The sequence below is a fragment of the Anopheles marshallii genome, chromosome 3 (genome assembly GCF_943734725.1).
Source record: "Anopheles marshallii chromosome 3, idAnoMarsDA_429_01, whole genome shotgun sequence".
In the NCBI taxonomy this organism is placed as follows: domain Eukaryota; kingdom Metazoa; phylum Arthropoda; class Insecta; order Diptera; family Culicidae; genus Anopheles; species Anopheles marshallii.
In genome coordinates this window covers 31,076,574-31,096,479 of record NC_071327.1, presented here as the reverse complement: position 1 = coordinate 31,096,479, position 19,906 = coordinate 31,076,574, and the positions used below count along the sequence as shown (strand labels likewise).

General features: G+C 42.4%; 2 protein-coding genes across 2 annotated transcripts in view; one reads left to right on the top strand and one right to left on the bottom strand.

Annotated features, from left to right (window-relative positions):
- Nucleotides 1-19,906, top strand: part of LOC128715741 (kinesin-like protein CG14535) — an 87,328-nt gene that overhangs the window by 13,750 nt on the left and 53,672 nt on the right. The gene's annotated exons all lie outside the window — the stretch shown is intronic.
- Nucleotides 17,752-19,475, bottom strand: LOC128715742 (cytochrome P450 4C1-like). The gene is made up of 4 exons (XM_053810654.1): nt 19,313-19,475; nt 18,865-19,248; nt 18,156-18,788; nt 17,752-18,092 (listed from the first exon to the last, which is right to left on the bottom strand). Exons 1-4 carry the CDS (start codon nt 19,473-19,475, stop codon nt 17,752-17,754), a joined length of 1,521 nt encoding a protein of 506 aa, XP_053666629.1.

Sequence of the window (19,906 nt, the reverse complement as noted above, 5' to 3'; positions counted from 1 at the left end):
CGCTCTTTTTCTCTCTCGCCGGTACGGAGATTAAGTTGGGGAGATTTTATGTGGTGATTTATTTTATTTAAATTCTTGCTTTTTTTTTTTACCTATTTCCGTACTATCCCGTCTTGTAGACGAAGATGAAAAATTCACTTTCCATATTCCATTTGCATGTTTCTCGGAACATCAGATCATTGCTTCCAGAGTCCTCCGGTAGCAACTTCGCCCTCGGGTTGGATGTTTTGCATTTGTTTCTGCTCAGAATGTTTGACTCAACAGTTTTTGTCTGCCCTTGAACTGTCCGGTTTCGGATAATCGGATGTAACACCCGGGGTACCGGAAACACGACCGAAAGAGATGCCGGTTCATGTTTCGTAATGCGGACTGAATTCGAGGGACATTGACTGGGCGACAGTAGGGCAAAAGAGAAGTGGAAATACTTTTCCATTTTTGCCAACTTCTCAGCCGGTCATTCCCATGGTGCTTCACGGTAAGATGTTCAAGGATCTGGAGTATGAAGCGCTACAAGTAGGTACGAGCTATGAGAATGCTGAGAGTCTCAAACAATGTATTAAAAATAGAATTATTGATTTTTGTTTCGCTTTGCTGACTGTTGCCAAACAGACTGCTGAGATGTGTGATGGATAACTTTCATCAGATAAAAATGAATCGGATTGAAAGGAGCAAAAGAAAATAATCGATAATCGAAATCATTTTTAAAAAATAAGGAATTGTACATATATCAGAACAAGACACAGTGACGTGTGTGATCATAGTATGTAAAAATCATAGAACTCAACATAAATAAGCAATAGTGCGTTTAATACTCCTTTGTTCAAGGTATTCATTCATTCTCAATTTAACTTAAATGAATGGAATAAGAACTATTGAAAAAAATATAACTTTTCAGCCTTAGTTCTCATGGAAAGGCTCATTACAACTTCTAGAAATATGCAATCACCAACTATACCAATACTTTTTAACGTATACGGAATTTCAATTGTTTAAATCTAGGCGCTTAAATGCAAAAATCAGCGCAGCTAAGAATCGTCGAGAGAAATCGAGCAATAATTTTACTATGCTAACAACATATTTTGCAGAAAAACTTCATCAGATCAATTTTATGAATTATTCGAAAGATTTGGATGAATTCGTTGTTTTATCATAAGTAATTAATTTCCTAACAGACATAAACTGTGAAACATTACGATTAATAAAAGCTTTCACACCTCGGAGTCCATTGGAAACGAATCGAATTTGCACAGCGTGAAAGCTTTTCACGAGAGCATCCTTCACGCATGGCAAAGATTTTTCCACCTGTCTGACGGCTTTTCAGCAAACATCATTCGCTCCATTTCAACAACGACATCTTCCGCGTGCTGAGGTGCAATGATTCCCTCTGACAACATATGCACGAAGCGCGAAAACCTTCACCCATTGCACAAAAGGATACAAAGCAAACAGAATGAATATCGCAAAAGTAACATTTATTCAGCAGCAGCTCATCAGTCGCGATGGAAAAACACATACACCCACGCTAGTACGGCAATTCCGGGGTAGAGTGTTTCGAACATGTGCGCTTTCCACATCGTTTAACTATGCTCGAAACGGGAAGATGATCGGACGATAATCCTCTACGTTGACGATGAGGAGTGGCGTGTGAAGTGGTAGACGAGCGGTGATGAAACGCTCCCGTTACCAGATTGCTCGTACATACTTGTCACGATGGTCAGGCTCATAAAAGTGTCCCTTCAGCATAGTGATGTAAATGAGAGTAGGCTAATGAAAGGACACTATCCAGATGGTTTCCTCTGGACACCAGCCGGAAGGAAAACGAAGTGATACGCTTACGCCTCGTTCACCAGATCGTTCCACTGGGAGTATGGATTGGCGTAGCAATAATAAGCGTCTCGGAAAATATCGATTTTAATTTACATTCACGTTGCCCACCATCCGGATCACTGCAAATATGAGCTGTGCGAGCAGACACACCACCGGTTTTTTGTGATGCTCGGTGCCACGATGCACATTATGCGACCGGAACCGCAGGGCCCGGTCAACGCGTGCGGCCTACACTTGCTGCCCTACAATGATGTAACGATAATGGTGCGCGTTATGTTCCAGTTCGTTTTTGCAATGTGAGACCGCCCATGTTCGACATGCAAACGCTGCGTGGCAGTGAATCGGATCGGACGGATCGTGCCACCACTGGTCAGCGTTGCACAGTTTCCCATGATGGGTGCCGGTGCCTTTGGAAACGACACAATTGATTATGTGCGTGATTTGAGCTTGTGGCGAAGAAGCTAAGGGACCGGCAAAGCTGATGCATAATGCTCGTTATTAGCATGTTCGCCTTCACACAGAGCAAATTTCTCTGTGACAAGCGTATTGGTTAAATATTTTGAATTGATGCAGTGTATGTTTGAATGCTGCCAGATGGAAAGGAAGATAAATAGCTTTTTGGTTGGCTTTTTCTTCCGAGGGAAAAAGTATTGTTTGCTTGCATGAACCATAACAACTGGCATGTTTTAAGGCACTTTGAAGGAAGTGGACAATTTTTGTCGACAATCTATTAAAGCTTAAAAAGAATTAAAGAAGTATAAGGTTTCACTTCCTCCTAAGACTTTTTTTTTAAATTAGACCAAAAGGCGATTATTGTAGCAATTTCTGGAACTTCACACGTTGAGGGCGGTTCAAAAACCTGTAAGGGCTCAAAGACTGATTTTTAGCTCACATTTGAAAGTATGTATAGTAGATAAATATTTTATAATTAACAAAAATAGAATAGTAAATCGTTACACCCAACACCGGCTATAATTCAGTTGCGATGCGTTTGGATTGAAGTTTACTTCAGGATTTTCTTTATACAATTTACTAATACATGACAATAATGTTGATGTTTCAATGTCAATGTCGATGTATACGAATGTCAGTGAATATCGTATATTCGATATTATTATTTAAAGCTCCCAAGAAAAACATACCAACTCGTTATTCTTTTTTTTTACTCGACGTTCTATTTAATATATTTACCTTTTTAAATATATTAATATAATTAATATATACTAACAAACGAAAAACTACGAGTTTTTCTCCATTCGAAATGTATTTCTTCCGTGAATTTCCTAAGTTATTGCAGTAAAGATTAATAACAACAAAATGGAATATATTAAGCTGCCAGAAGATTGGTAACACAATGGTATAATATAATTTATTATCCTTTTCCGTAAAGATGATCATCGAATTACGCTACCTTTCCCATGAAACTCAATCATATCCATCCTTTCGAAAATGTCTTCCGTATGGGTACGCACACACTAAGCTATTAGTTATGAACGATTTCAAGCAGAAAAGCGACTATCAAAAGATCGTTCCATCTCCGGGTAAACGAGTGGAAGGATAAACGTTTTAAAACCATCGAAGGTTGTCGGTTATTATATTAAGCATCGGAAGCACAAACACACACACACCCAAGAAAGACTTCTCTCCTTTGCATGATGAGAAAACCATCCACAGCTCATCTCGCCCAATACACTGCGGAAGGAATTTCTCTATGCAGGGCAGTATGTTATGTTTCGCCCGATTCCAAAACCAGCATAACATATCATCCGTACACTCCTTTACCTATCCTATCGACGGTTCCTTCTCAAAGCTCTAAGCCCCAGCAGCAGCAGCCGCAGCAGCATGCGAGGGGAATAAAAACATTCCCATTTTGAGAAATGTTCCGTTTTGCTGGATGGTAGTCCCCGGCAAAGCCCGAAACCCATTCCCGTACGGAACATATGTTGCATGAAATTATTATTGCTGACTTTAGACTTTTGACTGCTGATTCCGGGAGATGTTTCTTCTTTCACTGCCCCATCTTGCCATGTCTGTTTCTTTCTATTTTTTTGCAAATGGATGAGAGTTGGTTTTGCTACCGTGTTCCCACAGGACTGTTTCTTCGCAAGTGAAGATGCTTCCTTTGCGCAAGGAGTGTTTGTGTGTCACGGTATGCTTCTGCATGAGCATGTGTGTGAAGGGATGGTTTCTTTTCTAGGGCAAAATAGAAGGCCAACATAAAACCCACTCGGTTGTTCGGAGTAAGCATATCATACAGGAATTTAAAAGGATAATAGGATTTTATTATTACCAAGGTTGCTGTATATTAACATTTTTCCACAACCTTCGGCATTTAAGCAAGGAGGAATATCTGGGAGAGAGTTTTCATAGAGGAAATAACTCCCGAATAGCGATGGATTTTGCAAAGTTTTCCTTTTTGCAACGCAAGACCATGTTTTAGGCTTAAGAAGCTGATGATTTCAAGTGTATTTTTTTTCTCCGTTCACCACGGGATTCCAACCTTTGTTTCATAACGCGTCATGTGTGCTTTATGTCTTCCAGGATACTCTGATTCTGGGCCGCAGTTGAGCATTTAGTGATGAAGAACCTCTTTTATTGGGAAACAATTTGGTTCTGTCGATTTATGAAATATTTGTTCTCCATTATCTTGGTTAAGGGTAGGAAAGATGTGTTACGTAGAGGATTGAGATGAGGAATTTCGAATGGGTAGCAGCAATGGTCTATTTGTGAGGTTATTCTTAATATTAAAGACAATACGGCGACCGAAACTTAAAGCTTTCAATACCATTAAATACCAATCAAGTGGACCATTGTGAAAAATCACGAAACATATGGTTCATTAATCCCTTCGCTAACAAATGGCAGCGCTAAAAACCATATCCAACGTATTCGTTGGCGCGTCATAATCGTGTCTGATTGCGAAAGTGGTTTCTTTCAGCTGTTGCTCTTAACTCTCGAAGATTTATCCTTCCTGCTATGCACCCTCAACCATTACTCTGGCTCCAGGAAATAGAACAGACCAGAGAAAGGTCAGTCTGAAGATGATGCGCTGAGTCAGAACTTAGCTTCTGGTAGGGAAGCAAAATATGAAACATTGGAAAAACAAAACCTCACACCAGCCGCGCAAAGCAAAGACGACGCAGGCATAAATAATGCGTTTGTTTATCGTTTTCTTTCACCGCTGGACGCTTACCGAAACGAAGTAGCAATTTAATTGCTGGAATTCCAAGAATGGAACACCTGGATTAGTACGGTTGGCTTAACATCAGCATGATGCTCCGAGCATGATGATTATCGATGTGCCATTCGTGCAGGTTAATTCGTTTCGGGAATGCAATAGAAGCACAGTTCAGTATCCTAAACCATTGCATACCTGTAGGCGTATGCGGTCTAGATTCATTGAAAACGAACTAACCCGAAAAATCGATCCCGGAAAAAGTTCTTATCAATCACAATTATTGCAAATTAAATCTCAACTCCACGGTATCCATCAATTTGCTTTATATGCGGGATATGTTTTCCATTTATTTTCGTTCCCACAAAAACTGCAAACTTCCCTGTCTGCAGACGACTTTTCATTACATTATGTTGAGCCATATGACACAAGAAAAAAAAACCAAGACTGCATCCAAACAAAAAAAAACAACATCACCCATACACATTCACATTTCAATCGGTTCATTGCCACCACTCAATCGTAATTTAACCGATAAATCCCATGTCGTCAATCTTTTGCCATCCAGTTTTCCAGCTGATCTCGTGCGGTAATAAATTCCGACCGATAATTGATAGGTAATCAATTCGATGCGTACGGTGCATTAATTTACCCCCGCGGTTGCGGAAAACCTTCCCAGCGTTTTTCCTTCCCTCGCAACACCATGAAACACGTCAATTGCACAAATAAAACGAACATATTTGGGAGAGCGATAAAAAAAATTGCTTGAAACAGTTATACGTGTCGTGAAGGGAAAAACAAAAAAAAGCACAATGTGGTATACTGTAAATGCATATTCTCACACAAACCTAGTGTTTGAACGAGTTTTCTGTACCATTTTTTTTAGGTTGTTGTTGTTGTTTGTGCCTGTGAGTAAAAACGTACAGTGGCCGAAAATAGATTATCACATCAAACGATTTTCACCCATAAATTGAACAAACAAAACATCGCCCTGGTCGTTTTTCCAACCCCGAACGACCGGGTTGGTGGAAGTGTTTGCATTTATTTGAACCGGTAAAGTTTGATTTTTCGTACAAAACGAAATTTATTTATGCAAATGGCGTTCGGTTAGGCTTCAAACCGGCTTGGTACCGTGTGACTGTTGCGCCACGAATGGAGTGGCCATTCTCGTGGGAATCGTTTGGAGTGTGTGGTCGATTTTTGCATACCAAATCTCTGGAATGCTTGCCGGGACCTTCTCCGGTAGCGATGCCACTAGGTTGTTATTTGATTTGCAATAATACTATTTTTATATCGTTTGTCATCGAACGCGTCACCGATCGTGGGGCGTAGGTTTCTTCGTGGGAAAAAGTGTATATCAAACATCGGGTCCTCTGCCGATGAGTGCGGAAATGAATTCTTCACGCCGAAAACTGTGGCCATGACATTGACGATGACGCTTTGGGGCTTCTACTGAAAAAACAAACGGGCGTTACAACGAGGACACCTTGCGACGGCACCGATAGACCCAATGGACCGGAAATGCGTTTGCGTGTGCTACTCTGTGGTACGTGATGCGGTCAGTGGTTCTGTCATTCGGATCAGTGGTTGGGCTCACAGAGAACTCACACGATACTTTTATCGTGTGTCAGTTTCGGGGGAAAATTTAACAAAATGATTTCCAATACTCGCTGTTGGCTTTTGGCCATGCGAAACGCTTCACAAAATTGCCCATAGCGGTTGCGTGTTGAATGTGTAGAGGCAATGGATTGGAAAGGCAATTTCATCGCACCGTATTGTTATTGAGTGTGAAGAAACAAATGGTATGGAAGCTTGGGAATTCGAACATCACTTGTGGCTTGTACAACTGGGTGAGATAGAATTTATTTAAAAACAATTAATTTTTGACATATGCCGTTCAAGTAGGTAAATTAACTATCCCTTCTAGCGCATCACATTAATATCTAAAATTTTGTAAACAATATGCTAGTCCAACACTGTTCAGTTTCAATTGAATTCTGCAGCCTGCAAAGCGCACAACATTCATCGCTTGAAAACATTCCCGGCTGGAAATCGCTGTATGATGAATTACCACAATTTAAACGATCCAATTTCCAGTTCCCTCCGCTGTATGCATAAAACCCCTTTGCGCAAACTAGTCCCTGGCACGGTATCGCACTACAATTTTGCCCACTCACCCGCCAAGTAAACCACGTAATGCGATAACGCTCAGCCACCGTGATTTGCCACCAATCGATAGTAACTTTTGCAACTTTAAACGGTGAGCTTCGGTGCAAAATTAACTTAAGTGAAGTTGTCACCATAAATTACCCTCTAACCCTGGCGCTGGGTTCGGTTCACCTGAAGGTTCAACAGCGGGAGTAGTCTGGATCCTTCCCTGAACGCCGTCTCGCACGCGCCGTCTGTGGCAGGTTCGTCGGAACCGGTACTAATTTAAATTAGCAGGATTCAATTAACACTAATGAGATCACTCTCGCCATCGTATGCCATAAATACTTTCACTACACTGTGTTGAGTTTCACGCGAGTTGAGAGGAAAGTGAGTCAAAATGTCCTGCTGTGAAGGAGTGCTTCCGGGTTTTTTTTTCTATCTGCTACTCTATCTCCCGCTGAAAGTCTTCAGCAATGACGCGAAGATGGCCACCGTTGGGAGCGTCGGGAATAAATCAAATTTACCGACTGTAAAAACAGACTTCTTCGCACGGTGGTGTGAGCTTGCAATGGAACCGAAAACTGATCGGGATGGTGCGGGGATGGCGTCGTTCGGTGGAAGGTTACAGAGGCACTACATCTTAAATATCATCCATCAGCTTCTGCGTACGTCGGTGCCATTTGCCGGTATTGCAAATCTGACCCGGCAGTGAAGTGTTTGGCATGATGAAAACGACGCGGGCATGAGGTCGTGAAAAATGACTCCTGCTGCTTGCTGCCGTTTTGTTTTAGCGCCACAACATGGCGAACATGACGAGCACGGAAGGGAACTTACGCGAAATTCTGCCTTCTGCCACGACGAAGCAACAATGTCCGGTGCGGGTGATGTGTACAAGTGTTTTCATTATTTTTAACAACCGTTAATACATTCGCTCGCTTCTTTGCCTACCCCGCCGAGTAGTGCAGATGATGGAAAATTTTGAGCGAGGCAAACAAACAAAAAAAGCATCCAAACTCATTGAGAAAGTCGAGATGAGCGCGTTTTTCCACGCAATTTCGTACTGAAGCCTTTGTTTATTTGGCGCGTTGGATGGTCGAGGGTGAAGATAAGCGAAGTGATGGCGACAAGAAGGCTTGATGGTGAAAATCGATCGAGTAATGGCTGGCAGGCGAGAAAACCTGCCCTCGTGCTCTCGAGGCGAGATAATGGAAGAGTGTGGAAAGTGAAACTCTTTTCTAAATATAATTAATTTTATAGCCAATCATAAAATTGATTAAATCCATCCCATCCATCCGTCCAGCGTTCGACGCTGGTGTCATGGGTTTTGTGTTCGGTTTTGGCATCGTTTCAAACCGACACCTTCCTGTTGAATGTGAGTGATTTTTTCTTTGCCCTCTAGAAACACACCACACTGTGTGTACGTACAGGTCACTACGTCAGCCGGTACGGTTCCGATGGAGACGCCTAGCCGGGTGTGAAAAATGGCATTTTTCCTTCCTTTTTCCAGCACGGTTTACACATGCTTCCGAGTGTTTCTTTCGACACCTAGCGTAATGTAGGTACGGGTTGAAGCGTTGAAAGTGCGAGTGAAAAAAGACAAGACCTCCACCGTGTTAATGGTTCCTTAATGAGTTCGTTTTTGTCACACATACTTACGCGAGGTGATCGATGAGTCGATCGATGATACGTTCCTGCTTTTTGATTTTGTTTTTGCATAAAACACAAAATGCACCTCATCTGCGCATGCATGATAAAAAGCATCCATTTTTCTATTTTGAGCTGCGTGAATAACACGATGAAGCGCCATAAAATGGATTTCAGCCGATCGTTTGACGCCAGCACCAAATGGCAAACACCGCCTCACATTGTGATGTTTATTTTTCCAATATTCTCTAGTCAAAAGCAGTATCATACACAATTTCTGCAGACGATGAAGATTGCAGACAAGGGAAATGTTTTTATTTCTCATGTACATCCTCGACGTTCTACTTCTCTCTCCCACAAACAACGCGGTCACATATGGTTCGTGTTCATTTCGACGACGATGTGTCAGAAAGTGGAGAAGGTGCCTGCTGCTTCCATCGAACATCAGATGTCAATTTTTACTGTATGTCACATGCTTTTGTGTGCTGTTGCATTCGTTTTTTGTCATCCCTTTCGGCTGGCTGGTTTGATCAGGCAAAACGAAATGATAATAGTATGCTGTCACTTCATAGCACCATCAATATGTTCATGGTTCATGGTTGAAGAATTTTATCAATGGCTAGGGTTGTTGATTAAAAAAAAAGATTGGGAAGGGATAGGATACTAAGGATTTTTGAAAGAGTCACAGTGTGTCACTTGAACACTTTCGAATTTCGCAGTGTCTGATTTGCAGATTATTAAACTTGTTTTAGCTATAAGTTAGCTTTTTTTCAAAATATCCTCAAATGCATAGTTTTGTCATTTTGATTGCATATCTGCTAGAGTATATTGTTTTTTTTTTCATTTTCCACTTCATTTTTAATGTTTTGATTTGTGTTAAAATAGAAAAAAAAACAGATTGAGTTTCACAAGAATAGTTTTAAACAATTAGTTAACAAATTTTGCTTAATCAACATTTCCACAAATTCAATCTACACTAGAAATCAAACAATAATAAAGAAGTCTCATTTAGCACTCGGGATAAATATTTACCGCCATCAAACCATTCAAGCGCAGCAATTCCATGCAAATCAAAAACCGTTTGGTGAGGTTTGGTGAGGCAAATAGAAAACTGGGCACTCCACAAAACGAGAAGCATAGACACACATCATCGTGCTTAATTAGTTTGTCGTTTAATTTCGATACCACCCGGTTCACGATTTGTGGTTCACAATTCAATCGGTATTAGAAGCTTTCCAGGTGTAACATTTTCCCAAAACTAGTGTAAAAGTAGTGGCCAAACATCCCGTCCACATAAAACTATCCTTTGAAGGTACGTTCGGCACCATCGGAAACCGTGTGAAGTAAAGGGATGACGTTGTTTTAGGTCTCACGCTCGCTGAGAGTCTAAAAATAGGATGAAATTATTTATGTTTAATTTGCGACCTTCGTTTTGCAGCTTTTGCCAGCACCCGTCAGTATTCGGGTCGCACGGTACATAATGACTCCCTGTTGGTGTTTGTGGAAATGGAACTGGTTTGGGAGTTTTTGGAGACAACTCTCCTCGTATTTACTACCGCTCCTGTGGGAATTCCGGGTGACATCAAACGAGCTTCTGTGGAAAGAAGAGGCGGAAAGATTTGACACCAAGTAAACAGCAAAATGGGAAACCTTCACCTCAAAAAGGGTTTCCCCATGCTGTTGGCAGAAGCAAATCAGAGGCAACATTTAATTTCCATCCGGCCGAACGGAACCGGGACGTGTTTCCGTACGTGTCCTCAAGAAGAACTCATTAATAAAAAAAAGGGAGTGATACACGCACACACCTTTGCTTGAAGTCGCGGATTATACTGTCTAAATGAGGAAAAGATGTTCAACGTTGTATCGGATTTCCTTCAACCAGCAAGCGTACTCCTCCAGCATGAAGCTTCTGCATGAGAAGCGTGTTAGTGTAATAGTTGTACCTAATTCCCGACCCGTGTGCTTCCGGGGTTTTGGGGAAGCTTCCCTGGATCTGCATAAACATTGCCCCAAAATAAACAACCCCTTTGCGATTTCCCATTTCCACTTGCCCCATTGGTGGAACAGAAGTTGACGGAAGTTCGGCAACTGAAACCAGGTCGACTGTTTAGTGACATCCCACAGGAACAAACGTACACTGAAACCCGGGAAGAAAAACGGAAGGCGACATCGCAAGGCACGGCCTTAGAAGATAGGAACGTTGCGTTAAAATTATCATTTATATTCAAAACATATTTCCAACTCCCAAGATTCGCATAAAATAAATATTTTTCTGTACACCTTTTTACTGCGGTGTACCTGTACACCCGCCAGGCCTCTTATTTTTGCGCACAAGCAGCAAAGCAGGTGGTGGTGCAAAGATTTAGGATTAGAATGGGGTAGTGGGAATAGCTGGAATCCCCCGCCGAGACGGGCTCCTATCGGAAAATCACACCCCGACAAGAAGCAGCGAAGTCTCATGATGTCGTGATTTTCTATGCAAATATAATTTTCACTACGCTGTGACCTCATCCTTCGCGACACCTTAACCACCGTGGCCACATGGGGAAGGAAACGGTAAGGAAAAAAACCCACCACCCCAATACCATCGCTCGCGATCCCATTCGATTTGGTCTGGCGATTTTCAACGCTGGTTCACAGGGGGGTTCGTACACCGATTTTCTTCCCAACGCAACGGAATGGCATAATGAGGAAAATAATTTCGCTCATTTATTATGCGCTCCAGTTCGCGCCCGTTCCCGTTCGTTTACTTCCGTTACTGTGCGGTTTGCTTCCGTTTCTGCCCGCAAGGACGATTTTTCCGATTCCGATTCCGTCATTGTCGCGCACTCGACATTTTGTTGCGACAAGGTGACGAAGGGTGACTTTCTCTAAGCACCATCGATTGTCTGCTCGCTTCTGGGTATGGTTGGAATGAAAAAAGCTGTTTCCTCTCTTAACAGCTTTAGTATAGAGAAGGGGGTGGGGAGGGAGGGGGAATGGAAAAACACATCCCTTAAATGATAGTGAATACCACAAATGAAGATACGTACAAGGGAACAAAGGAAAAAAGAAGCGTCAAAACAAAACGAATTACGAGCCAAACGACAATGCCCGGGAAAACACAGTGACAAACTGCTCAAACTGCTTCCGGACGGGTGGAAAATCGGATGCTTTCCCTGAACTGGCAGCCGGTACGTCCCCTTTTATCCGATCCTGCACACCCCATCCCACCCGTAATCTGATTTTATCGTGGAAATTGAGATTTAACCGAGAATTATCGCATTTTTATTCAAATAAATGCTACCCTTAGATTAGATAAATTTATTGGTATTCGTTTACGAGCCACGACGACGACAAGCAACCCGTGTGCCCCGGAAGTGTCACATTAAGCGCGAAACGGACAATACAACAACGCACTGGTGATGATATTTTGCTATCCACAAACGTCAACAAAAGCTTTTGCCTTGTTGGTGTTGAGATGAAGTGTGAACATTCTGGGGACACGAGGTTTATCATAGACGAGCCCTATTATCTAGTACAGATTTTCCACTCACGCAAAATCTTCCCATACTCATCGGGAGTGGTTTTTGGTAGCTTTACAGCTTTTACCCGGTTAAGCAGTGACAGCTTTTCCAGCTCCAAATTTTTTCCTCGAACAACTTCAGCTCGCCCGTGCTGGTGACATGGAACACTTGAAGAAGTTTCAATAAGAAGTGTTTGCTTTTATACATGTTTTTTTTTCACTCTCTCTCTCTCACTCAGCCCGGACACCATTATCACTCGCTTGTGGTTGTACGCATATGCCGCGATTTCTCCTGCATTTTTCCCGACCTTTTTCGCAGCTGGTTAGGAGTTAGGTGGGGAAGCAAAAATTTGAATATTTTTGCCATTACTTTTAGCATAAAACGATTATGTCTCCGGTGGAAATATGCTACTTTTCGGGGGTGTTTGCTTTCTGCAGGGTTTGCTCCTGTTGTTATTAGAATGTGCTGTGCTCTCCGTTATGTTACACCAGGAAAAAGGGGTTATTGTTACTCTCGAGTACATAGGTGATGGATGTGGTGTATGTGTGACGATGAGATTGCGTTTGGATGGATTTTTGGTCACTTGGAGCAGTAGAGGGGATTGCCATTCCAAGTGGGTTCCGGATGTTATCTGATAGATTGGAAGCAATTTCTCGGTGAAAAGGATGGCCAAAAATGGATCATGCCAACCTTTTGTGATTACTGTGCAGGTTTGGGTAATAATAGATTGTGTACGTTTTAATGTATGTCACTAAAATGTGGAGGAATTCTAGATTACATGTGCTATTCACCATTTATTTGAAAGAATCGTAGGATTAATCTACGTAATTTTTTGGTTTTGGTAAATAAAGTACTACACTGCTTAAATGATAATTTCCAAAACTTAAATCAAACGAATAGTATCCCTAGAGGTTTAATCATCAAAACTAATTCCTGCCAAAAACATGATTATTACGCCGCTGAATGTTCCCATGAAGCCCTAAATCAATCACAACACATTTTAGTTCCTGCTGTTTTCAACTCCAATTAAAACACATTTTGCTTTATTTTCATTCCTCACTATCACGGGACTCGCATCTCACCCACTAGAACTCATGCTAAGCAGACCGAAAATAATCCATAATAAATTCATGACCACAAAAAAACACAGGCTGATGGTGAAACTTTTTATCAGAGCATCATGCAACACGGGAACTTTTAGTTCATTGCCAACCGTCCGTTTGAACGCACCAGCGCAGCTAGCGTTGAAAGTTTTCCCATAAAACGCTCATTTTCCGTCTATTATTTCATAATTGATCCAACCCGAAATAATCAATTCGCAAATGAAAGATGTCTTTTTAATGGAGGTCGAGATCTTCCCGGTGTGCTGTCAAGTTCACTAACCAAATGCGAACCCCTGCTCAAATGCGCCCTCAAACGAGCTGACATTTTAATGGAGGTTAATAATAGAAGTCGACCTGATAGATACACTCCTTCCCAGCTTCTCTACGGCGGTGCTACAGAAACCACGGTATCAAGAAAGGACAACAGATAAGTGAGATATAACACAACCAGCCCCGGTAACCCTGTCGTACCGGAAACATTGAGCTAATCGGTGTATAGCATGTTGTCCAGCATGGGGCTTCAACATTATACGAAGTTGTATTCGAGCCTTTTGGGGTTGTTTGTGGACGTGCCATGTCGGGTTGTATTTGCTTACGACTTTCGGAAGATTTTCGTCTGATGACTAGACGACTAAAAAAGATGTAAATGCTCCGAATCTTCCCCATTTTCCGGGAACGGGGTTAGGTACCCTATGGAACATACGGCACACATTCCACTGTGAAGTTTGGACCCTTCTCGGAATGTGTTTGCTCCATGTCGTGGAATTTAATTACTTCCTTGGTTCCTTCAGGTTGCTTTCATCACTCCGCCTGCTGCTCCTGACCAGCAACAAATGCCAAAGAAATGCGCTGCACGGTTTAAGATGCTACCCAAAATGAAACTCATCGACCAGCCCCGAAAAAGGTGGACTTGGGGAGAACATTAAAATCAGTTTCCACAAATATTTTCTCCCGGCGTCTCTAGTTGTCCTATTCTCTTGACACAACCTTCACACTTGATCACGTACACAAAGCCTCCCTTCTCACACTTCTCGAAAGGACAGAAAGCCTCTTCCACCTCCATCTCTTCTCGTTGGTTTACCAGTTCTAAGGGAGGAATTCCCTAGCCAGTCTAGCCTTTTGGAAAGCAATAAGAACCTGCTTGTCGCATTGTTTTACCTTCCAGGACGGGAAGCAAATGCACGATGAACGCTTGAATTTTCCGGTCAGTCATGGCATATGCATGGGCTGGGCAGACGTACACGGGTGAGCGTCGGAACAGTTTAGATTTTCAAGAACCTCTTCGGAGCGTTCGACCGAGCTCGTAACATGATAACCTTTACCTGAACCACCAAACGACCAAGTGGAGGGTTTCGCTCTCAACTCACAATTACAAAGCTTTTCATTTTTCGTTTATTAAATAAATGAAGGGGATGCTCGAGTGTTTCCTGAGTACCAGTTTTGTGTGCCTCTTGCTATTGTCCCCAAACCCGGTCCTTGCCTTTCCGAGTTCCAAACGAAGGTGAAAGTGAATGAAAAATATTGCAAACGTGTTTTCAAAATTCCATGCTGGCAGCAGCATACAAACGTGCCAGATGTAAAACATGAGGGAAAAGCCCCCAACAGCATCATCAACGTGCTTGGGAAAATCGTACCTTCCCAGAGCATGTACCACTGAACCGCCACAGCATGCAATACTCGCTTTTAACAAGACGGGAAGTAGATTTTTTGTACGCATAAGAAAAGTCACCAAACGACATTTTGAGCAACTCATGTTTTTTTTCGAGCTCCATGCTCCAAGAGCACCAACTGACTTTAGGACACTTTGCGCGAAGCTGTGAAGGTGGGCTGTAAAATAATTGTAATGAAAACAATTTTTGCGGTGTAAAAGTCTTAACAAGGGTTCAAGTTATTATCGTCAATTTTAACGAGCTGTAGGGCAAGATTGTCGGGAAGCTTACGGTGTCAACGATAAGGCGGAATAGCTTCATTTATTCATTAAACTCTCGCCGAGGCTTGTGGGCTGTTGCATGACGAGATATATGAAAAGTGCTCCATTGCTGTTGCTCTTGTTTCATTACCTAGCGGAACATTTATTTGTATGTTAGGTATTTTTGAACCCTTTGTAAAACTTTGGAGTACGATAGGGATTTTTTTATTAGATTTTATTGAATTTATTATCCTTATTTGCACAACAGCCTCAAAAGGTGTAGGGCTGCCATTTCTGGCTTTCTTTGACTTAATTTACCCATATAATATGGATAGTCAGTCATGCTTTTGGGGGGATTGGTACGGATGGAATTTTGGATCGTGTGAAGACCAGCACCGCTACAAACACACTTTTAAGCCGCCTCATTTATTAAATTTATGTTGTTAAAATTATTATGTGGACTTTTACCCATTCTCCTTATCCTTAAAAAAAACCTCATGATTAGTGATTGCAATACTTCTGACTAGGTCTTGCCATAAAGCGAAACGCTATGGACAAAGCATAAGTTGAATTGGTGATGCGGATGATAAGATGTCTGAGAGTAATGAACGTAGTGTGGTAAGGTGTAAGGATCGCTGAAATTTTAGTGATTAATTATCATGAAAGATGTACGTTGTTCTAGGTCTCTAAGTTCATCCGTACAGGCCATCATGAGGGAGAACATATTTTCTTAAAACTGAACTATAAAATGCAAGTTTTCAATACTGCCAAAAAGACGGCATGCTACATTATGAACTTTTTCCCATTCTTTTTTCCAAAACATCCAAAAGTTTCCTTGACTTTGTGTCTGTGATCTTTGTGCAGTTTTGCAGTAAAGATCCAAATGACAGTTTAATTAAAAAGTCGGTCTAACCACAGACCCGTGGCTAGCAGATAACATTCTTGAACTTTTTTCTGGCTCTCCCCTCTCCTTGATTCGAGTCTGCCGTGCTGCATAAATCCTGCTGAGACTGAAAATGATAAAAAAATATCATCACCCAGAGGTGGAAGCATAAAAAAAAACTATCGTCATCATGCCGGTTGCTCCGTGCAGAAACGTGTGGCCCGGAAAAAAAACCCATCCGTCACATGTATTTTTCATCATTTTGCACCTTCTCCAAATAAGTGGAAATGGCCGTGAATGGATGAACGCCCATCCATTTTCGGAAAGTTTGCTTTTTCGGTGTTTTCTCGTCTTCTGCTTTGGACCACTCAATTCCACCTCTTAACCGTGCTGGCAACACTTCTAAAAGATGGGTTCGCCCAACAAAATCCCTACATGGTGCAGCTTTCGCGTTCGCCACACCAAACACCAAAAGCCGCCTGTGAGTAAAAACCACACAAACTACGGCATGTACGGACCGTGTGTACACAAACATATATATACAATTTCATGGCGGATTTTCACGCTCGTCCATGTGCCGAGATGCCGCTTGGCAGCGGTCGTACATCTTCCATGAAATATTTCGCTCACCCAAAAAGACGGATTGACTGAGCCGGATTGTTAGGACGAACTCCTGTTTAATGTGGAAACCGTTTGTACTGCAGCTTATTTTTCGCCCCACTTCGTACTACTACTACAGCAAGCATTATTTGTTATGTTTCATGCTTCTTAACATTATCCTCATCGGCTTAGTGGCCAGAGCTCGCGGCAAGTATGGGCAATATCCTTGTGCAAAAGCAGAGAAACCCAACCGAGGATTGCACGAACAAAAGCTCCAACTCGAAGAAAGTTGACCAAGTTCACCGTAATGCCGCCGTCCGAGGCGGTTACGCGAAAGAATGAGGAAAGTTCTGACAAAAACATTCGCCGTTTTTATCAACGATTGGCGGTACAAGATTTGCTGATTTTTTTCCGCTTTCTTTGCGGGGTCTCTTTTTACGTACACTTTAATATAATTTTTGGTTAAAGTGGAGTAAAAGTTGCGGATCGTCGACGGCTTGCTTGTGCATCCATTTCTTGTACTCGTGAAACGAGTTCAAAAGAAACAGGAAGAGATCTTAACAGGAATAACCAAGAAACCTCAAGTGACAACAGCTAACAATTGGGACATATTCTATAGAAGAGGTGATAGCTAAAGAAAACTGGAAAGTTGGGAGGAAAAACGTCTTCTCTTGAAGAGAAAAACTTTACCACGCCAACTTTAAGGGAGGGTGAGGTTAGGAACCCCAGGACAACGGAAGTTGGGTTTTTTTTCTATGTTCATATGAAATAATAACCCCCAAGATTAAAGGTCTGTGAAAATCTGTTAATAAATTCATTCTCTAAGAAAAGAGGAGAATTGACAAAAGCTGCGAATAAAGCATAATCACAAGTTTATACATTTATTATGTTCCCGTTTTATAGCTAGCAGATTAAAGATACATATATTATTAGCAACAAACAACACAAACACCTTAATTCCTCTTCAAAAGTTTCACCGGAATGCCGGCTGTCGGACGAAGAACCAAATCCGTCTTGTAGCGCACTTGATTGATGGATTCTCCGGGCAGAATTTGGTAGCTAGCGAGCAGCTTTACGATGGTAACCTTCATCTCCAACAGTGCGTATTTCTGGCCGATGCAGTTTCGGAACCCGGCACTGAACGGAATGTAATCGTAGGGTCCCCGCTTAATTTCGTTTTCGTCCGAGAACCGTTCCGGGTCGAACTTTTCCGGATCGGGGAACACTTTGGGATTGCGGTGCACGTTGAAGATGTTTAGAGACATGGTGGTTCCAGCAGGTACCGTAATGCCATCTGAAAGTGAACGTAGCTCACGTTAGTACAATGAGTTCCTAAGGAAGATGAAGGCATACATACTCATTTCCATATCTTCGAGGAGTTTTCGTCCAATGAACGGGACTGGAGGTACCAAGCGTAACGATTCTTTGATCACCAAATCCAAGTACTTCATTTCCTGGAGTAATGTGCTGGTTAATGCAGTGCTTTTGGCGTTCGCTCCCAGCATGCCATCAATCTCCTCAAACAATTTCTGCTGAATGTCCTGGTGTTTGGCCAGCTGAAGAATAGTGAACGAAATGCCGGACGTCGTTGTGTCGTGGCCTTCGAACATGAACGTATCCACCTCCTCGCGAATGTCGGCCGTACTGAGTGGTTTACCATCGATCGTCACCTTCAGCAACTGATCGAGGAAAGTATCCCGGCGCTTCGTATACAGCTCATCCTCATCCGCGTTGAATTCCACCTTACCGACGGACTGTTCTGCCTGTAGCTGGCGGCGACGCGTCTCAATTACAGAGTTGGTAAAATCATGCAGCTTCTTAATCACCCGACCCTGTTCCCGGGCGAACGGGTACAGGAAGAACAGTGACGGAAACTGACGCAGCACACTAAACACGCGCCGGAAGATAAACTCTGACATTTGCTTTACGCCCCGAGCGTACTCGTTGTTCGGATCCTCCTGCGCGTTGATTTGCACTCCCATCGATGTTGCTACAATGCGGAGGTATGCGATAAAGAGCGATTAAGATAACGTACCACCTGCATACAGATCCAAAGCACTACCTACCGCAAATGCTGTCCAGTGCATAGAGCGTGATATAATCGTAGATATCGAACTCTTGTTTGTTCACCTGCTTCTCCAACTTTGCCACCAGTACGTCCGCTTCGTGGTTGAACACGTCCATGAATTGGTCGAGAATTTTAAAGTGAAACGCGGGTGTTATGATTCTACGCCGCTGGAACCATTTTTCGCCGAACGACAGCAGCAAGCCGGTACCGAGCCACGGTTCGAGAAATTCGTACGGGAAGGACTTTTTCGTTGTCTTGGCGAGTAATACCTTCTCCAAATTTTGGGCACCGGAGATATCTAGCACGAGGTCATTGAAAGCACCAACCATACTAACATCGGCGCCATATTTATGGTGCATTCCGTTAATCAAGTCGAATATTTCTGGAAAATATGCAACCTTGAATGTCGCGTCCAATGCTCGTCTCATACTTTAATCGCTACCTACCTGGGACAGATTTGTTTCGGAACAGATAGAAACATCCAAGAAAGTACTCGGGGTAAGGGCCATCGAAATGCTTGCGAATGTGTAGCAATTTCTGACGTTTTTGGTGGTACTTGAACAGTACATAGCTCAGGTATACCACCACAATAGCCACTAGCAGTATCATTTTGCTCACACGAAACACTTTCCCGCACGACTTACCGTTGTTTACTGGAATACTTGTACAAATCTAGCCAACCCAAGGGTGATTGTTTTACACAGATGTCTAATCGGATAGATAGAAGTTTGGTGGCGATTTGCTATGTGCCGCTCGAAATACCCGATCAGCGATAACGCTACGTCTAGGTGTTGGTGGTGGTATTTTTTTTTTCTTAATCTTCTCCAAATGAACGCGCGTATCTCGTGCGATGAAATAATGCCCAAGTCATGGTTACTCGGCACAAAATCGTGCGAACTGCTCTATAATATGGTGCGACCTTTGGAATTAGTACTTAAGCTATTAAAAATATGCATCTCATACCAGCATTTTATTAGTGCAATTTGTTATGACTCTTCAACAATCGGTTCATCGTGAAACATCATTTCATTTGTGTCTTG